Raw genomic sequence first — 21,428 nt, 5'->3', positions numbered from 1 at the left:
CTCCTCACCACATACCAAGAGCCTGCCCATTCAGAAACTATATGACAGCAGGGACAGAGGGCCGACTGGGAATGAGCGCATGAGATGAAAGAGGAATGATGGTCAAAGACGGGGGAAAGAGGGACTGAAGGAACCAGTTAGATATGAAGGGGACAGTCCTCACCTTGAATCTCTCCATGGCCACTGTTGCCTCAGACAGCGATTTCACAGAGAACGGTGTGACCTTCAGTGCAAAGGTCATGGAGTTGAAGACTGTTACAACAGTAAATGCCTAAAACCAGAGAGAGAGACATAAAACACCCTTTTATCTTCTGCTCAACACAGCACACACCCCGTACCCAGAGATATACTTCCTGCTTACAAGCCCACCTGAGCAGCACTGAGATCGTATCCAAGCAACATGTGTGTTGAGAAAGTGGCTACACTGGCGATCACCACGACGATGGGGGCCACGCCCACGGTGACGCTCTGAAAGTAGCCTGCCCTCTCCAGGATCATTCGCTCCTCTTCACGAATTCCTGCAATCAGCAACAGAAACCTGTGGTTAGGAGTCATGATGATACAAAGCTCTACATGGAGAGTAATTCAATTTGTGTAAGAGCTTAATATAGCGAATATCATTCCCTGAAACCTCAAATAGAGGATGTAGACCAAGTTAGGTGGGGTAATATGGGGTCTGCTGGAAACTTTTGTACACAATCCAGGGGTGAATACTTACGGCGCACAGCCTGTGAGAAGGCCTTGACCCAGGCATACATCTTGATGAACTTGATGTAGTTGAGGATCTCGTTCATCTTCTGTACGCGGCTGTCTGTGATGGACACACCTTTCCTCCTGAAGAAGGCCGTCAGCCTGGAGCTAAACATCTACATGAGTAGAGAGGGAACTGTCAGAGGAACGGTAACATCCTTATGTGCACCATATGTATATGTACATCTGAATGCATGATTTTGACAATCTCTACAAACGCATGTGTGAACAGAGCTGTAGTGACACTGAAGTGTCTATTCTGTGTGTTTATTTCTGTGTATGGTCTTTCAAAGGTTGCCTGCATGCTTGAGCTCCTTAGCTAGGCCATCTTCATATAAATACATATAAATAGCTCTGTGAGATCTGAGTATGTGCTCCATAAATATGTATATAATGTATATATATATATATATATATATAGATGTGTGTGTGTGTGTGTGTGTTTAACTCTCTATACAATGTAATACTTAATAGTGTGATGGTGTATGATTGTGGTTATGTACTGGTCGGTCATAGATTGCCTGCATGTTTGTGCACCTTCGTTGGATCACACACGCAGACCCACTCACCATGGCAGGATAGAAGAGGATGAAGACAGCCGAGCCCAGCAGAGAGGTGGGACCCAGAATGAAGAGGTTGTAGACCATGCCCAGCACGGCCACCAACGGCCCCCCAGCCAGGAGACTGCCTACCACTGCCGCCTCGTACATCCTCTGCCCATCACTCGAGCACATGTTGATCAGCTGAGGGCCAGAGAAGGGAGAAGATGAGGGTGGGATATATGGTATGTGTGAATGAGTTTGCAAAGTATGCGTATTCAAGGCGTTTAATATTTGCTTCGTTCCACGTAGGTATCCGTATGTGGAAAGGCTATATATTTAAAAAATAGAGTGACCTTGGATCCCATTACTTTTTTTGTGGAAAACACCACAAATTTCCCCTGAGGGAACTGAGGAACTTCCTTATGTGTATGTACATCACTACTTTCCAATTATCTACTTAGGTGAGGTTTAAAAATGGCTAATGTCCTCTGCAAATGTCTCTGTGGGGGAATGTGGGGGATTTCCTTGATGTGCATTTCAATGGCTTTTCCACAGTGCACACTGCCTGGTTCATCCCTTGCACTACAGATGAAAATATCTTGTAAATGACCAATGCCTGGCATTTCTAAGCTTCTTGTATTGTTTTTGTATCATCATAGCTTCCATTGTCATGTATCTGACTTTCCAAATCAACTTTTTCATTTAATGATCTAAATCCTACACACCTCCCTCCATCCCTCTCTCCATCCACCCTTCCTTCCTTCAATCCATCTATTCCTCCATTTCTCAATCCCCCGCGACCCTCACCTCTCCCATAGACTTCTCCCGGAAGCTGCGCAGCCGGAGGATCTTCTGGAAGACCATGGTGAGGATGGCACCACGCAGGCGTGCGCCAGTGCGGTAGTTGAGGGCCCAGGTGAGGGCCAGGGACCAGGACCGCACCAGCTCGGTGGTCAGCAGGCCCAGCACCAGCAGCAGGCCGTAGGGCAGGTCGGGCTCGCCCTGCTGGGTATAATCCAACAGCCGCTTCACCACGAAGGCCTATGGAGGGGGAGCAGCAAGGGGTGACAGGACACAGCACGCGTGACTGAGAGTACGGAGAACGCTCAAGGTCCAGCTCAGCGACGACGATGATGATGACGACAACAACAACAACAACAACAACAATGTCAACAACATCAACATCATCCTCTTCATCATCACCACCGTCATCATCATCACTACGTTAGTCATCATCATAGTCATCAGCATCATCATCATTCACTTAAAAGGGACAGAGACGCAATCAACTTTAATCTAAATGACCATCATTCCATAATGGACAGTTTTCTAATCATTAGAGACATTGGAAAACTGTTAAGTCTACTGAAGATAAAGGATAGCAACCTGAGTTTTCATGGTATACAACGTGCTCTCAACATTTACCTTTGGCGGCCCTTTTTTCTATTAAGATCCTTTGAAAAGAACAAGAGACACAATGAAAAATGCCGACCACGGCCATTTCGGAAACAAAAGGAGACATTGCACATTTCACAACATGACTTTTAAATGTGTTCTCTTTTTTTTGCTCTCCCTTTCCATGTCTTTGCTTGCATTAGATGGATTCAAAGACAGTATACCTACAGTCACACCAGGGTTGGGGTAGAGGACGAGGACGCGGTTTTGTTTTTAACACCTGAAAATTAACATCAGCAGTTTGATTATAGGAGAACAGATAGAGGGGACAGGGATGGAGAGAGAAAGAGAGCGAGAGAGAGAGAGAGAGAGAGAGAGAGAGAGCGTAATAGGACACACAGAGGGTGAGCCACTATGTGGCCACTGGTTCAAAAAACAGAACAGCCTAACTCTGAATCAAAGGTATTAAAAACACTAGCACACACACACAAACACACACACACACAAACACACACACACACACACACACACACACACACACACACACAATCAACATCTGAGTCATCCTTCTCACATGCACATTGACTTTTCACTCAAGGACATTTTCACACAAACACGGGAGCCCCAGCAAACCCACACGGTTTGATTCAACAGTTGATGTTTATTTGCAACCGCAAAGAGGGAGGTTTTTGAATCTTACTGTTGGTTAGAAATGGCAAAGCTTTACACAGTCCCATGAACATGATAAATGAAAGAACATAACACGGCAGGTCATGGTTCAACCGAAATCAAAAGAAAATACAAAACAGGAAAACCATTGAGAGCATATCTGAAGACATCATTGTGAACAGTCCTTCATAGTGTCTGTGTGCATGTGTGTGTGTGTGAGAGAGAAAGAGAGAGAGAAAGGGAGACAGTTTATGTCCATCACTTGTTTGTGACATCACATTTTAAATTGTTTCATTTGCTGTCCATTTTAGTGGCGATCCAGAGAGGAGGGGCAAAAGCCAAAGCAACTCCCCTCTCTTTTTTCTGATAGGTGCAGCCATGTACCCTGGCCAATCAATCAAAAGCAGGCTTTTATTCAAGGCACGGAAAACTTAAGAGTTGCTATTCAAGTGTTCATTCGACATGGCAAAAATCCTCAGGGTTTGGAAGGCTTGGGATTCTATAGGCTCTCCCACAAAACTTAAATAAAACTTAAAAGGAACATCAGTCCAGGCACTGGTTGTGCATTGGTAAGACATCAAAGTCCAATTTCCTTGGCATTTAAGATAGAACTTTGAATTGAACTTTCCCAGACAGCTTGGGACATGTAGTGTAGTGTTGAAGCGATGGCAGAAAAACTCACAAGGCATAACAGCATCCACATTATACAAAACAAGACATACACACTAGAAATCTCATCGCAATCATTCTCCTCATGGCAAAATGCTGTCATATTTGAACACATACTGTGGCATCAAACACAAATTCATGGATTTAGATGAAGTTGAGACAGAGACAGAGACAGAGACAGAGACAGAGAGAAAGAAGGGAGAGAAAGAAAAAAAAACAGAAAGAGAACAACTCTTGATCCAGCCCTGCGTATAAAACGTGCCCTTACCTCACAGGCAAAAAAATGTTTCGCTGTTGGAGGCTCTGGGGCCCGTCTCGCGTTCTATTGCTCTCCGCAGGTAAAACGGATGCCCTGTGGATTCTAAAGAACAGCCTCTGTCACATGTCTCTCGCTTGGGCCAGCAGAGAAGTCTGGTCCCAGCAGATGCCCAAACCTGAACACCCGCTTCCCACATTACCCACGTATCAAGGCATGAAGGTATCAAGGTGCATAAATGCATTAGATACATAAATCCTCCAAAAAGCTGTAGTGTTATGGGTTAATAAAAGCATATCAACATAAAACAAAATGCCTTTGATGCATAACTGAGGAGGCCGAGGAGCAGCCAAAACAGAAGTTTCAAAATAAAAGTTTTAAGTCGATAAGTGAGGAGGGCGCTAGGGACAGTAGAGAATCGCTGCTCAACCCAGGGAGGGACAGTGACAGAAGCTCTCCTTGGAAAAAGGTTGCTGGGTTAAACCTGACCCCCTTGTTCACCTAGCGTAGACAGGGCTAACCTGACCATAGTACGCTTACCCAATTGAAAAACACAAGGCCATGGTCTGATAATTGAAGGTCAGACTGATAATGGACTGTGCAGTTCAGAAAAATAAAAACTGTGTCGGAGGGAAGACAAAGGAGAACAAACAAAGATAGAACGCAAAGAGGAAAAACTAATTCTGCCTGATAAGGCCACATGGCACTATGGGTAAAAAAAAAAAGGCAGAAGCCTTATCCTGCAGAGATTCAAACTCATACTGAGCAGAGACCATAGCTACCTCATGCAAATTTCGACTCTCGTCTCACACATGCAAATAGTTTACTACTGGGTGTAGTGCTGACCTACCAGGATTCAGAACTACTGTGATCACAACTACATGCGAGATGCCTCTAGAGGGCAGTAGAGAGGAGTCCTTTAGCAGTGCATGGGCAGGGCATTAGGCCAATCTCAGCACTACCGCTACCGTTTAGAACAGGAAAAGGAACAGGAAAACTTGTTGAAATTACGTCTCTCTTTATGTTGGTGTGTAATTAGGATTCATGCACTACCGGTGAACTATTTAAAAAAAAAAATGGAAATAATATCTTTGGAGTTGATGTCGCCTGACTAAGAAAAAGATGCTAAATTTAGTACCCTAGCGCACCTTCAAAACAAGTCCAGTTCCCTTGGGCTGAAAGTCTGCTGATTAAAAAAAATTAGTGCACCAAAAATAAGAGGTTCAAAGTTACTGAACATGAAGACCTATGCCTAATTCCTTAGGGTGGTGACACAAAATCTCTTTTCATTTGTAAGGCACTGTTAAGGTCCTGATATATGGAACACAATGACATTCAACTGATAAAATATCACCACACATTCTGTTGCCCTCAAAAACATTCACATACGGACCAGTAGCACATTAGCAACTATAAGCAAGGGCTTTTCATGGATCTCATATTCTAAGCTGTGCTGGCAGCAGTGCATGTTGATAGAGGGTAAGAGAAGAGTGGGGTAAGACTCCTCCCTGCCCCATCAGAGACTTACCTACACACGTCAGCCGGACGAACAGAGTTGGGGGGGGGGGGCAGGGGCAGTGTAGTGGAGATTGGGTGGGTGCGCACACACAGATGCACGCACCCTTTCCCAGCTACTAAGGTAAATGACACAGATAAACTAAGACATAGCATCTTGAGATTAAGAGAGCGAGAAAGAAAGAGAGTGAGAGAGAGAGAGAGAGAGAGAGAGAGAGAGAGAAAGACTGAGAGAGAGAGAGAAAGGGGTGCAGGACACTGAGCTGGTGTTACTTACTGGGCCGCTGAAGCCAGCCAACTGGGTGACCATGAGACAGAGGATGGAGAGCAGCAGCCGGGTGCGGCAGAAGAGCCAGACTACGCGGCGCAGGGAGGCCTCGTCCCCACGGGCCCCTAACTCCTCCTCCCACAGAGCCGACAGCCTACACACACACACGCAGACAGAGAGCACCGTCACTAACCACATACATACATACACACACACACACACACTCTCATGTATCCTTCCTATAACACACACTCGTGCACCTGCACTACTTATACTTACAACGCCACAGTTCCGACACCCATATAAACAGACACCTTTGCCTTAACAACATATATACATTCACAATGACAGTTGCAAGTTCTACTGTCAGTCAAACTGTAGTACAGAAATCTAATGAGACTAAAGCGTGCTTCAACAAGAATGTTTGTACTGCCAGTCAACCAGCTGTGTGTTGGAGGGATTTAGCTGATGGCAGCTTTCATTTCAGATCTGACAATATAGCGGTTGTCTAGGAGATTAGAGAATATGATGTATTTGGGAATGTTTAATCAGGTATTATTTGAGACAGTAGTGAAAACAGTGGCCTGTTTGAACAGAAAAAGATGTTCTGTCCCAACTGCCCAACTGATTCAGCATGTTTGACTTGCTCTCTCTATTTAGGCTTGCGCTGCTGTGAGTGCAGTCTTAATGACGTGCTGCATGCCTATCTGCCTACTTTCGGGTTGATATGGATCAATGCTAATTAGCTACAGCTCCCTATCCCAAATGGAATCCAGTGGGTGAATGTGCACTGGAAACATCAGGCTAATAGCATTACGGACCACAACATAAAATAACCCAACCTGAAGTAGTTCTAATAATAGTAACCTCACTCTGGTTCATATGAATCACATCATCTGGTCTTTCAAAACAGATGATATCATGCATCTTGTCTACTCTTGTCTAATTTAATCTTCATTAACCAATCAGTGCATCCTAGTGGGGGATGTGTCCTCAGTTAATCAAAATGTCCGGGACAGAAGAATTCCTCAACATCAATACTGACAAACCAGAGTTAAACAGAGCAAGCCTGTTTATTATCTGAACTATTCTTTGTTGTTTATGGTTCCCTGTTCCTGATCAGATGAGAGATTCCCACACATATCAGGTCAACCTGTTAATGTCTTGTTCCAACTGGTAATAACAGCATCTATTATTTCTTCTACTTCTTCCCAGGACTCCACAACTGGGGATGTAACACGCACCCACACCCACACACCCAGCCCCCCCCCCCCCCACACACACACACACACACGTGGTACAGACCTGTGGCGGTTGGCCTCGCAGCTCTCCCGCTGTGAGACAGGCCACACATCCTCCATGTGGAGCTGGCCCTTCCTGTGGGCACGGATAGCCATGGGCGTCAGCCAGTTAAACGTCATGAAGGAGAACAGACCCGCATTATCAACCGGGTGCTCATGTCTGCAGCAGACACACAGACAAAGAACAGAAAGAAAGAATGTTAAAAACAAATACAAAAAACAACCTTGAGCTATTTTGAATTTGTCTCCCCAGGGAACCCAATCCTTTTATCATCCTCCATTAAATCCCAGTGTTTACAGGCCCCTGTCTAAACTCTTGGTTAACAAGCTGCAGTGCAACTACAGCTTCAAAGAGGCCCAGACCAGCCATATTGTGCAGCCGTTGTGAGGGGAAAAAGCTTAAAACATCTGTCTGTGTGTGTGTCTCCTGGTGGAGGGTGGAGGGGAGAGACTCACTTGCTGGTGGAGCGGAAAGGCTTGAGCATGCTGGCGCTTTGGTGGTACTTGCTGCGCCTGCCATCCTCCTCCAACTCCTTAATGTGGGATGAGATGCTCCTCTCCAGGGGCAACCCACCCTCTGCACGGGCCGCAGTCTCAAGGGCATCCTGAGAGAGAGGAAGAGGGAGGAAGGAAGGGGGAGAGAGGGAGGAAGGAAGGGGGAGAGAGATAAATAAAAAAAATGGAATTTGTCTTGAGCAACTTTCACAGCCCCTTCTTCCTCATCTGAAAAAAGGAAATGGATCAAATGTGTGCAAGACTGTTGCTGCTCAGCACTTTTTATTTTGCTGAGAGATAAGGTGAGAAAAAACTTGTGACACACCATGGTCATATGACAAGGAGACGTAAAGGGCCTCACACAGTTTGCCTGAAGGAGTGCAACCAATGGGGTGGCCAGTCCCGTGCAGGCACTCGTGCAGGGAAGTACAAACAGAGTCTCTCACTCACACACACACACACACACACACACACACACACACACACAATGTGCCCCCCTTCTTCTCCTCATGCCAATGTTAAAACACACTCAGTTTGCGTGTCCTTCTTCATCCTCTTGCGCACACACACACACGTCTCACATAGAGCTCAGCTATTCTTGTCTGGACACGCAGATCACGAGTTCCTCGAGTCTGCAGACCAAACTGCCTTCGTAATGTTTGCACACACACACACACTCTCTCTCTCTCTCTCTCTCTCACACACACACACACACGCTAACACAGTGTTAATGTTAGGCAAGAACAAGAGCACTTTAATTTCAGCCAGCTGAGACAACAGATGCAGACAGGCTGTTGCCGGTGGAGACCAGTGATGTGGAGCATCCAGCTGATGCCACTGCTGCGTTCATGTCTACATGTGTGTGCAGTGGGTATGTGTCTGTGTGCAGCATGTGAGTGTGTGTGTATGCAGTGTGTACTTGTGGGTATGCTTGCAAAGTACGTCTGTATGTGTGTGTATGTGTGTGTCTGTGTGTGTGTGTGTGTGTGTGTATGTAGAGTGTGCTTGCAAAGTGCATCTGTGTGAGTGTGAGTGTGAGAGAATGTGAGTGTGTGTAAACATTACAAAGGAAGTTTGGTCTGCAGACTCCAGGAACTCGTGATCTGCGTGTCCAGTCAAGAATAGCTGAGCTGTATGTGGAAAGTGCACGTGTGTGTGTGTACGAGAGGACATGCCAGGGACACGCATGCTCTCGGTGGGGAGGGGGCACATTGTGTGTGTGTGTGTGTGTGTCTTTATGCATGTGTATGTGTGTGTGTGTGTGTGTGTGTGTGTGTGTGTGTGTGTGTGTGTGTGTGTGTGTGTGTGCATACAGAGCAGAAAGGGCCACAGCCTCCGACACGTTTAAAAACTCACGGAGGCGGAATGAAAAGCCCGCAGGATTACTCGCGTGGCGGGAACACCGTGTTCCGGAGCAGCAGCGAGGCAGCCGACCCCACACTACCGGAGCACTTAACCCGGGTCTCAGGCATCTTTACTCATAAAACCAACAACGACCTCATACACTGGCACACACAACACTAAGTACTAAGAGTGTTTTTTTTAATTAAGATGCGCTTTTCTCCTCACATTAAATTGAGATAAGCCTCTGTGTTGCATAACAGCTGACATTAAGTTTAAGCATATTTGATCACTACTGTGCTTGATGTAGATACCACATTAGCCAAGACAGCCAGCTGCTCTACATGTGTGCTGCAAGGTTTAGCTGCAAGCAGTTTTTCTCCACAACACGAGTCAAACTAATGTCAAGCTCCTCAACACTAAAGTGTCTCTAAACCACACGTGTCTAATGGCTCCACAAGACAAGAATGTCAAACATCATGACGAAATGTGTCAGATACCGGCCAAATCAGCACAGTAGGGCACTCGGAAATAGCCTCTTCCTTCAGGGGCCAGGTTATGGATGAATAATTCAGTGAATGAAACAGGTGGATTCTGGCCAAGAATTTATGTAGGAGGGCTAGAAGGATGAGCTGCTGGAGGAAATGGACCCAGGACTCAGACTTCCCAGCAGGTGGGCCGAAGTGGACCAAGAGACGGTCTTGAGACATGTCCCAAAATGTTACTGAAAGTTAATATCAGTGGAGAACCTGAACAAGACAACAGACTGACCAAAAAGACGTGCAACATCAGGGACTGGACCAAAAGGGTGTTAGTTATATTTAAGAACACTGGGAATGGGCTGGGTGATTTGGATGAAAGTGTAAAGAGAAACAAGTGGCAGACACTTGAAGGTCTTAAATATTGCAGCTTTACTTTCCAGCTGTGAGGACATCAAATGTACTGTATAGTTGTCCGACAAACTTACAGAACTCAAGTATGTGACAAAAAAAAGAAACCCCCCAAAACACATATCGATTACTGGGAACACAATGAAACAGCTGAGCCATGAATCAGCACCTGTTAAGCAGAAGAGACAGTGGACACAGAAGGGACAGTGGAGACAGAAGAGACAGAGGAGACAGTGGACACAGAGGAGACAGAGGAGACAGTGGAGACAGAGGAGACAGTGGACACAGAAGAGACAGTGGACACAGAAGAGACAGTGGACACAGTGGACACACAGGAGACAGAGGTCCCCAAAGAAGACAAGAAAGACTCAGGAACTTGATTGGCTGACAGCAGGGAAATAACATGTCTTGCCAAACCCTGGGCACACAGTGCTGCCAGTAAGACAAGCGCAGATTATGAAATCAGAAAAGAGAGAAGGATGAGGACTGGGAGTGCCTAAGACAGACCCAGATGCTGATGACCTTCAGAGGAGGGTTGCGACAGTACGAGAGAGTACAGATTAGGTACGTAAGGTAAGTAAGAAAAAAAAAGCCCCCACATAATTTCCTGTCCTTGGGATCACTTTCGAGATGCTGAAATAATCTATGGCGTATGGCGAAACAATGCTCTACCGATGCCTTTCACACTCACTCCATTAAAAAGGGCAGAAGACCCATTTCAATGTTTCCTATTTTTGTTTGAAATGAATGAGTGTGGCATGTTGCCTGTGATGCTATTCTCCATCTCTCCGTCTCTGCAGTGCTGTTTGGCACGTGCCAGCCTAGCATCCCCCTCCCCTCTCCACTCAGTGGCTTCCAGCTTCACGTTTCTCTGGTGCTCTCACGTTGCAGAAAAACACTGAGCTGTACAGCCATTCAGGGCCAGCAGGCCAATCACAGACCCAGAGTGTCTGGCGCATCACGGGAAGTGAGCCACCTCATTGGCTGCAATTGATACTGAGGCTGGGAGGGGGAGGGCTCAAGGTTACATAAACAATTCAAGCCATGCCGCAGCACGCAAGGGGGGTCTGTGGGTGAACAACCAATCGGATCTCAGCAGATTGCAGGAGGGATCTCTAAATTAACCGAAAGAAGAACGAGGCTGGGGAACTGAGGAAACTGAGTAAAAATATACTGGGATGGAGGGAAATGGAACAACAGACCAGCATAAACAATAGAGAGGAGACTGAGATAGATAGGTGTGTTCCTCTTGCTGAGAAAGACAGAATAAGGATGAGACAAGTGGTTCCTCTCATTAGTTGGTGGCTAAATGCTAAGAGAGCTGGGACCGAGAGCAAGGCTGAATTATGGACCGGGCCAGCAGAGCCAGTGCCTCTTTAATGCAAGGAGTGTTTGCAACAATAACCTACAAAGAATGTTTAGAAAAACCTTACAAACTTTCAAGCCACCTTAAATAATTTTTTTAATTGGCTCATTCTTCTCAGAATTATTATATATTAGCGGCTAAAATTCCAGACTCTGAATAAAAAAAACTTTCACTAAACAAAATTAATATTAAATTAAAAGAAGTCCTTCAGAATTCACTTTAAAGTGTGCCAGATTGTAGAGTTTACTTGTTAAAATTGTAAAAAAAAAAAAAAAAAAAAAGTCCCCAAACCCCCCTCCAGAGAATCTATCTTTACTGATTAAAAGTCTAAAAGTGTACCTTGAAAAGCATATTAAGAAATCTGTAAAACCTCTGAGTGGATCCCCGCGGTTCGACCAAAACACTGCAAGTTTGAAATGGGTAGGTAATCTCATCATACATTACGTTAGCATTTTTGTTTCTTATTAGCGTTATACCTCACAACCCAACTTTTCACCATTCTTGCTAGGAATTTGTTGATACTCGGTTAATATCATAATGTTTTCACCAAACACTGACACATTATCTTTACATTAAAACAAATCCTGAAGGGTTGCAGAGGATCATTATTGTAGACAAATATGATTTTATATAGCCTACATCGGATTTTTTTAAATGGAAGTCTATAGGGGTGGGTGGAGTGTGGCCGACTCCACTGATTTTATTGGGGGGGGGGGCTCCAAATGTGAAGTGTCCCTGGGCCTCACTTGAACATAATCTGGCCCTGACATAGAGCTGACAGAGAGCGAGAGAGGGAGTGCAAGAGAGGGAGAGCAAGAGAGGGAGAGAGAAAGGGAGAGAGAGAGAACAACAAGTGCAAAGAATAAACTAATCACAAAACAACAGCTGTTGCTCCATTGTGGTTTTTGAAGACCTCTCCAATGGGCCTGTAGTCTCCATGTGTGCTTCTCAGACAGTCTCCCATCATAAGCACATGACTCAGGCGTACAACCAAAGGCAGCCCATCGCATAACATATTTATAGATAATAGAATAAATATGTTGCAATCAAGCTTCATTCAACACCCTTATTTACTTTCTCACAACTACATAATGTCCTCGACCCACACGAGCCAAAGTAAGCATTTTTACATGAGTCATTCATATCCCCCCAGCTTGGAGTAAAGCAAATTAAACACAATCAGTGAGGAGGACTCCGCTCTGACCGCACACCGACTCAGCAAAACTTTAACTTCACTCCCCTTACACCACCAAGCCATCACCCACCCGAAGCCTTCTCTTCCCAGAAGCTCTGCCAAACACTTACTGCCAAACACATGGGGCTAAGACAAATCGCCGGCTGCATTAGAAAGTGAAGTCTGTAACCAATTAAGCCAAACACGTGAGAGGAGGTACCACATGGCCACCCAAATAATTTGTTTGCTGCTGAGCCCGTGTGAGCTACACAAGAATGGATGAATCATGACATTAACTATCAGTGATTACAAAGAACAAGTCATTTGTTTTGCAATATTGGATAAAATGAAGAGACCATAATGATGCTTTTCAATCCTAACATCAATAAGAACTAATATTTGTTTTCTTCATGAAGATGTGAGTGAAATAAAATATCACAGGAAAAGAATGACAGCATTTGTAACAGGAACTAATATGGAGTGAACACATTAGTAAAACTGGCAGACTCACCTGAACCTTGGAGAGCTGATATGGATCAATTTCTGAGCCAGGCAAGGTCTCTGTGGACGGTACAGCCCGATACACAGGGCCAGGTGCCAGGTAGTCCTTTCCTAAATCATGTTCTTTCATCTTTTTTCACCAACATAGGAGCGCTGACTGGCGTTGTTGCGTTCAGAATGCTTTGTCTGTCTTTGTCACTGTCACTATGACAGAAAGGCGAGTCAGTCAAGCAATTCACAAAGCTGGCGGTGTGTAGCCTACAACATTGGCTCGGTTGTTATGGAAAACATAACTTGCTAAAAACTGTTGTCATCGGGCTTGAATAGGTGGTTTGTTTTTTTCCAGGTCGATTGTCTTTAACAACTAGATGTTATGAGCTCTATTTGGTTGTCCCATTTAATGCAGACCGAAATAACAGACACGAAAACGTCCAACAATCCCAGACAATATGCGGTGCTAACGGAGGGAAGGCCCTCTCGTCCATAAACTTAACTCTAATTCGTATAGAGGAGCATCAATCTGTGAATGGAAAACTATTACCAGGGATACTCGTAAGATACCTGAGCATGTCGGTTATTCTAAAGGCATTATGTAGGCTACTTGTCTATACGCCAGTGTAATAATATACTAGTACTATAATATGTGTGTCATACTCTGTCTGACTTCAGGTAGCTTATAGTCTTTGGAAACAATAACATATAGCTTTCTAAAATATCAGTAATGACAAAAGGCCTATCAAAACTGTCCGGACAGATTGTTTGGGCTACTTGGACGGGATACACGCAATGCTCAGGATGAGTGTAGCCAAATGATGGAGTATTTTATCATACAGGCCGATTTTAAACCCCATCACCATCAACACAGAGACAGTTTACTTTTCCCTGTACAATGGAGACGTAGGTTAGCCTATTATCGTACACAGCGTTCCGGAAATAGCCTACTCTCACCAAAATCAGGGGACCATTTTACGGTTCAGTCAACCTCTCATATCATAACCAAAGAACAACCAGAGGTGCAAATTTTGCGAGGAAACTAGTCAACCAGGAACCTACACTAGGCTATAAGGTATATTAATGAAAACAATGGCATCGCCTATCAGCAACATCAAACGACTCACGTGCTGTGTCAATACAAGAATATTTAAAAACACATCGAAGAATCAATTCAACCCAACACATAGGCTATTGGATTCTATTCAAGAAGAAAATAATACAGGGGCACTAGACAATAAAGACGGTGAATCGCTGAACATTTAACAGGCGTTAAGTGATTTTCATTTCTTAGACTTTGCTGGAACATTATTTAATAAGCACGGAAATGAAACAGATTGATTCTCACTTCTCAAGTTGTTCACAACGTTATACAGAAGACTAAGTCTTATTTAGGGATTTCAACTGTGATGCGGATAACATAACGGATAAACGAGCACAACACCCGTAGCCTATGTTACATTCAACGTCAACGCATAATATTAGGCCCTACTTGCACCAAGAAACAATGAAATACTACAACAGCATCATATAACATGACTGTTGTGACAGATATGGCAATGATGCCTTACAGAATACAGCAATGGTTTAAGGCAATTCTGAGAGAAAATACAAAATGTCATTACATCGCTGTTATCTTATTTATGTTATAAGCCTGCACAATTAAAATTAAAATGTACAAACATTTTGAGTAACATCAGATATATCCCTTGCAACAGTTACCTGCGTCTCCGCTTGGTCTTCCAACAGATCCAGAACGGGCACCGAGGAAAAACAACTTCTTTATAAAGCAGTCTTTTGAGGGACCCAAGGCCTATGTTTACATGGGAAATGTAGTTCCAGTTCAGCCGATGAGCGTTAACAGTGCGCCGTCTTCAAAACAGAAGACTACAAAACCCATAAGTTCTCCACAGGACCGCAGCAAACATAGGACCGTCTGATGCGCGTTCAAGCTACCGTGCGCGCTCCTGGTACGAGCATCTGATCAATAATAAGGCAGGATGGTCGAGTACTTTGTATTTGAGGCAATGCATCTAGTGACATTCCCATGTAGGCTGAAATGACCATTTATATGTCATAACATTTCCTCTGACAGAAGACTGCCACTGTATAGGTCTACATCTGGATAAGAAATTATAATTTTTTTAAACTATGATTTTGCTTAGAAGTTCTCCTTTATTCATACAACCAGCACTATCAGAGGTTATTTATGCAAGGAAAGCCAAGTCATTTCTGGGATATGATGCATCTCTTTTACATAATGCGGAGGTGACCGGCGAACACTGCAGTTATACAGGGGATGTAGTATTTTTCCACAGACCGCTCCGGTTCCCATCACCCGTTGCTGAGGTCGAAGTGTGTCCCGTCTAGGGTTTTCACCAAGTCAGGGATCTACGAACGTTTCTTACGTAAGATTATTACTCATGATGGACGACACACACCACAGGTTCAGATGGGTCATTGCTTACACGTCAGCGTGATAAAACATGCATTAAGACATGCATCATGTCTATCAGAACCAACATTATTTGTCCATCACTAGTACTTTACATTTCAAACTTCGACACAATGCAAGGTGATAATTTAGTCCAAGGAGTCATCTCTTAAATTCCAGCGTTCCCCATCTTGACGTTCCAGTGCTGACACACCCTACGCGCAGTTAATGACTTCTGTTGCCCTATCAATATTTTTCTCTAGGGTGAGGTGACCGATTTTATGATATGCTTTGCGATTTCTAATAGACTATCTAAATACGTTTCTTGCCGTTTCCCTGTTATGTTGCCATGTGAAACACACCCAAGCAAATTTCAGACAATTTTTTAAGATGGAGTATCTTGAATAATTTCAGCATCCATCAATACAACTTTAAGAACTTACACTGTAGGGAACAACCATTCCTGATTACGGCTCAACAATGAAACTTAACAATTTTTAGGGTCACATTTTAGGAACTTTTCATGGCAAGGAACAGACGCCGTGTCTGTGGTGGCACTGGAAAACATTTAACAACCAGAATCGTCTGTGGTCATCAGATTGCATTCCAATCTGTTTGCTCAACCTACTGGCACCTAAACAAGTCCACTCTCAGCAGCACCAGAGAAAAAGGACAGCACACAACATTTGGACCAGACTTGTTTATTGTATGTACACAACAGCACATTACACACGGGATGGGTAGAGCATCTGAAAGACAAAAGCATAGAGAAAAAGGCCAGTTAGTGCAGAAACAATTTTCGGTAACCCAGTAAAAGGCTACAGGCAGAAGGCAGCAGAAATGGGCCACTATACCCCAACCCCCCTTTAATGGAGAAGTCAATAAGACCATGAGGAATCAAGGTCAATATTGACAACACAGAGCAGTCATAATGCAGGATTGGGCCTACATCAAGAAGAGCTACTGAAGACAATTTCTTTTAAGTAAACAAATTGACCTGATTGTTTTAAGGTTCTGAATCACTTAAAGGGTCAATCCCACAGAACTTTAAAGGCCATTCTTGTGAAGGTGAATGAGAGAGTGTCAAGTACGTCGCAGAAATTGGCAGGCCACAACAACTGCTGGGTAATCAGAAAGTGGTTGTGAGGCTGTGTGAGGGACAGAGGGGATACGAGAGACAAGGGACCTGTCCAAAACGATTCGTCAGTTAATGTAGCCCAAACTTTCCAAAGTGAACATATCATTTCATTTCAGTGGTCAATGTTGTATACTACATTTAAAATAATAGCTTTGTTTTATTGGCCATTGTGGAAGAAAAACTACTAACCGACATATATGTCAAGAGAAGGGGGTGTTAATTAATTCTATACTAGAAACGTTCAACACTGATATTCCGGCAGAAACCAATTTTAATTTGTGTTAAGAAAAAACACAGCTACTACACATGAGCATTTCTAATGTTATCCAGTCTCTTGGAAGACAATTGTTTGTAGGAGTAGGAGCCAGACTTCCCCATCCTGTTTAAGCTTGTGCAAGCACCCTACAAGAGTGAACTGGGCACAACACTAGTCTCTTAGACCTAGAGTCAGCAGAAACAGTTTAGTACTAAAGGGAATAGCTGAACTAACATGTATGTTTACCAAGTTTCAGGCACTGTATTGTAGTGAGTGCGGTGAACACACATCTTCCAACACTTGACCCTCATAGATCCTGACCGATACTGGATTTTGAAGACCAATACAGATTTTCAAAAATCCAATAAAAGCCAATGATATACTGGCCAAAATTATTTCATTTTATTTTTAGGTCTTTTGCCTTTAATCAGACAGGACAGGGAAGGAGACAGGAAATGGGTGGGAGAGGGAGATGGGGAGTGAGATCAGGAAATAACTGCAAGCCGCACTCGAACTTGTGTGCCAGTGGACACGGCATGGTTGAAATGCAACCGCAGGCACAGCGACCCCCGGTATTCATTTATTTTTATCAGAATCAAAAATGCTCTCTGAAATTTAGAATAGTGACTGAGGTGATTATTTCGAGATGATATGTTTAAATAATCTTCAACTATGCAGTACTTTATAGGAGTAAACACTGTTATGTAGCCTGCTTGTTTCAAGATGCTCACGTTAATCAGCGTGTATTCCCTGTGAGCTTATAATTTCCAATGCACCGACTGAGTCACCACAAACTGCAAGCGATGCGATGGTCAAATGCAACAAAGGAATTTTGTCAACAGCAGCAAAAAGGTGGTTTGGGCAAACAGAACAGCGCCAGCCAAGCATTTCTAGGTTGCTAGCATGTATGCTGTACTGTTATGTCCAAGACTGTTTACATAGGCTATAGCCTACTGTAGTTGTTCTTGACTTTTAAAGCAAACTGCAGCTGTAAGTAGTTTAGCCTATGAAAGAAGTGAACATAAACATGATGCAATTAGTAGTAATGTGAGCCAACTAATCTGGCTTCCAAAAACGTCTGCACTGATTTGTATATCACAGCTATTTTACCCATTACGCAGTTCAGGCGAATTATAAATGTTACCTGCTCATTAACATTTTATCTTCCCCTGATTCCCCAGAGAATGTCTGGGAAATGATGAGGGAGAAAATTACTAGTTTTTCTGTTACTTGACACAACTGCCTTAGCAACCCCCCCCCCCCATCACTCACCCAATGAATTAATAAATTAATAAATCAATTAATGCTACCGCTTTTTAGGTGATGATTTTATGATGACTGATGGTAGTACTAGCTCTAGCTCTGCCAAACCTGGGGTGGCTGAACATTCTTTGGTAAATTAGATATTTGATAACCATGAAGACACAGATAAGTCTCCGCTGTACTGTGCAGTCAAAGATTTTACATAGGTGGAGTAGTGGTGAGAAATTTGTGGCCTAGGAAAACGTCCTGCCAAAAGTTGCTCTGCACCCTTGGGTGGACAAACTATGCAATGACAAACCTGGTAAGTTAGGTTGAGAAAAGATCCTCAGCTATCCTTTACTTAGTTTTTTTTAACGCATCAGCCATTAAAAACACTCCCACCGATAGATCGGCAATTAACTTACATCAGGTGATATAAGCGCCGAATTGTCGGCCGGGCTCTAGACCATATCCATCCATAGAAAAACTACTGTTCTTCTATGACAGATTTGTACAAATTGAGGTAAAACCTGTACATGATTTTAAAAAGATGTTTATCTTTATAGATTTTTCTCCAGTTTCTGTAACATCCTGATATTCATTTTGACACATGGTCATATAAAGGAGTTGACACCTAGTGTGCCTACTAGATCCCCAGCCTTTTCACTATATAGTTTTGTGTTCCAGCAAAAATATAGGAACAATATTTATAGCAGGACATTTTTTTTGTACTGCCTTTCCACTGTTTGTTACAGTGGATTGGATATAAAGTTTTGCACCTTTTCTAATTCGTTTTTTCGTGTAAACTTTTGTACATTTCAAAGGGATCAAATCTAGGTTAAAGGTGACTAATTACAACGTGGAATCCAGTCTTTAATAAGAAGGTTATTTTATCCATGAAAATAACATTTTCAATGCACAAAGTCAAAATTGCACAATTGAATGTAATTGAAAAATTCCACACCTTCAATTTTTACATTACTTAACACACTAGATTTTGTTCTTAATGGGATTTTTTTTTTTAAACCAAGTGTCCCAGATTTGATTTTTGATTGTTGAAAATATGCTAAATTTGATATTCATTTTGGAGCCATCTTTACTGATAGATGGATAAGACCGATAGAGGAGACTTAAAATAGTACCCAAAATTCCCTTCTAGGAGAGGACTTATGACAACATATGACCACATCACAATACCAGACCAGAGTGAGGATGAGAGAACAGAGGAGTCTCATGACTGGTACTTACCACTCGGATCCTGTGTCCAATTGCCTTTGCGGGAAGGTTGCTGCTGAATTTGGCGCGCACCATACCACTGCTGCCATGAGCACGAGTGACCTTTCCCCAGATGACCCTCGTCTTGTTGGGCTTGCCACCGGGTGTCTTCGTGTTCCTGAAGACAACAATTGGAAGGCCGTCAATAAAAGGTCAAACAAAGATGCCACAAGGCACACAAGAACATTTGGTGTTCGCACATACAAGAGCGCATGCAAGACAGTACTAAACATGTTTAAAACTGTCCATCACCCTACACTACTTCAGTAAGTGATCTGAACGGAGAATATTTTATAATCTTCTGCTCAGTGGATGTGAAATGGTCAACTTCCAACAAGCCATCCTTAAGCTTGAAGAAACGACCAGGCTGATCACCTAGCTCTGACACACACACTCAAAAACAGTAAATAGACTGCATTCATATAGCGCTTTTCTACTCATAGAGCACCCAAAAGCGCTATACAGACTTACGCCTCAGACATCTACCCATTCACACGCTGATGGTGGAGGCTACTATCCAAGGTGCCAACTTGCACATTGGGAGCGGCTGGGGGTTCAGGATTTCAGGACACTTCGTGAGGAGTTGGGCTCGAACTAGCCTTCAGAATGCTTAACAACTCCACTTTCTAAACCACTATCGCCCCACAATGTTAATATCAGACATTAAACAGCAACATGAACAATACATAATGATTCAGTGGCAAGAACTCACTTCTTGGCCTTGTAGACGTAGGCGCAGCGTTTGCCCAAGTAGAAATCAACCTCCGTTCTTGTGTAAACTCCCTCTACCTTCAGAAGGGCTGTATGCTCACGCTGGTTCCTCAGACCACGCTTGAAGCCAGTAAAGATGGCCTTGCTCCACAGTCTAAAAGAAACACCAATTCATTCAGTCAACTTGTAAAGCCAAAACAACCAACAGGGTGCAAAACATCTATACTACATGACCCAACACTTCTTACATGATTATCAAGTGGCATCACAACTACAAGTTACTTTGTAGTCAAAACATGTAGAATTTGGGGACATACAGTTCGCCCACTTCACTTCCGTCCCAACTAAATAATGAAGGGGACATTTCAAACTTGTATTGCCAGTTACTCACCTTCCAGGCATTGTGATTGACTTTCGTCCAGGCTTAGCTAACCTGCCAGGGCATAAAACAGTTCCACAGAATGAATGCTCATGTTGCTGTAACAGCCCAACACACTACAGTACCGCACTACAGTAATACTTCATAGTTAACAGGGTTCGAATGCTGGATTTTCCACAAAGGTGAATCCAGAGACATTATAAGACCTTGGTGAATCCCATAACCATACGTTACATATCTCAATACTATTGAATTCTGTCAATGCGTTTAGCTAGCAAGCTACAAACGTTAGCTACCAAGCAACGTTAGGGACACACATCGGTAGAATGTTAGCACGAGTAGTTGAGAGCATAAACAAGAGGACCAACTCTAATCAAAAGGAAAACATTTTGGGGTGGCATTGTTTCAAGTTTGTCTATTTATCCGCATTTGAAATGAATTGTAAATTTCAACAGTATTTGAACTGCACTTCGTCTAGGAACAACTTCGTTTTCTACTAGCCCAAACGGCATCCACATAAAATCTTTGGCATCACTGGTACATCGGTGTGCTGAGTAATTTACCTAGAAACCGTAATTATTCCTCTACTAAAGACGATAATTATTGCAGACAAATACGCTTTAATATTTTTTTTAAAAATAAACTTTAAATTTCTCTATTTCACTCGCTTACCTGCACTGTAAGAAAAAATGGAGGAAAAGGAAGTCCGAAAGGAATGCTGGGAAATTAACGCAGTTGGTGGCCAAATGGGCGCCTGATTAAAATTGTATTACGATACATCTGTTCTGTTCGTTTACTTTAGAAATGCGGTAAAGTAATATGTATGATCCATTATAGGTTTATTTTTTGAATCCCTTGTGGTGTTGATTG

General features: G+C 43.3%; 2 protein-coding genes across 2 annotated transcripts in view; both read right to left on the bottom strand.

Annotated features, from left to right (window-relative positions):
• abcc5 (ATP-binding cassette, sub-family C (CFTR/MRP), member 5) overlaps window positions 1–15,052 on the bottom strand; it is a 28,067-nt gene extending 13,015 nt beyond the window's left edge. Inside the window, exons 1-10 of the mRNA XM_012839804.3 lie at window positions 14,846–15,052; window positions 13,143–13,336; window positions 7,822–7,970; window positions 7,370–7,525; window positions 6,074–6,218; window positions 2,100–2,333; window positions 1,320–1,493; window positions 719–866; window positions 370–518; window positions 164–271 (exon numbers count right to left, since the gene is read on the bottom strand). Of these exons, the coding sequence (XP_012695258.1) occupies window positions 164–271; window positions 370–518; window positions 719–866; window positions 1,320–1,493; window positions 2,100–2,333; window positions 6,074–6,218; window positions 7,370–7,525; window positions 7,822–7,970; window positions 13,143–13,262 (1,383 nt within the window). The 5' untranslated portion in view covers window positions 13,263–13,336; window positions 14,846–15,052. The remainder of the gene's footprint in view (window positions 1–163; window positions 272–369; window positions 519–718; window positions 867–1,319; window positions 1,494–2,099; window positions 2,334–6,073; window positions 6,219–7,369; window positions 7,526–7,821; window positions 7,971–13,142; window positions 13,337–14,845) is intronic.
• Window positions 15,053–16,242: 1,190 nt separating this feature from the next.
• rpl35a (ribosomal protein L35a) lies at window positions 16,243–21,343 on the bottom strand. Its single transcript, XM_012839803.3, has 5 exons — window positions 21,231–21,343; window positions 20,571–20,612; window positions 20,181–20,333; window positions 19,442–19,586; window positions 16,243–16,306 (listed from the first exon to the last, which is right to left on the bottom strand). The coding sequence occupies exons 2-5, from the start codon at window positions 20,579–20,581 to the stop codon at window positions 16,283–16,285; spliced, it is 333 nt and encodes a 110-aa protein (XP_012695257.1). The 5' UTR covers window positions 20,582–20,612; window positions 21,231–21,343; the 3' UTR covers window positions 16,243–16,282.
• Window positions 21,344–21,428: the final 85 nt, after the last annotated feature.

Source organism: Clupea harengus, chromosome 9 (assembly GCF_900700415.2).
Source record: "Clupea harengus chromosome 9, Ch_v2.0.2, whole genome shotgun sequence".
NCBI classification, from domain to species: domain Eukaryota; kingdom Metazoa; phylum Chordata; class Actinopteri; order Clupeiformes; family Clupeidae; genus Clupea; species Clupea harengus.
This window is presented reverse-complemented; position numbering and strand designations above follow the sequence as displayed.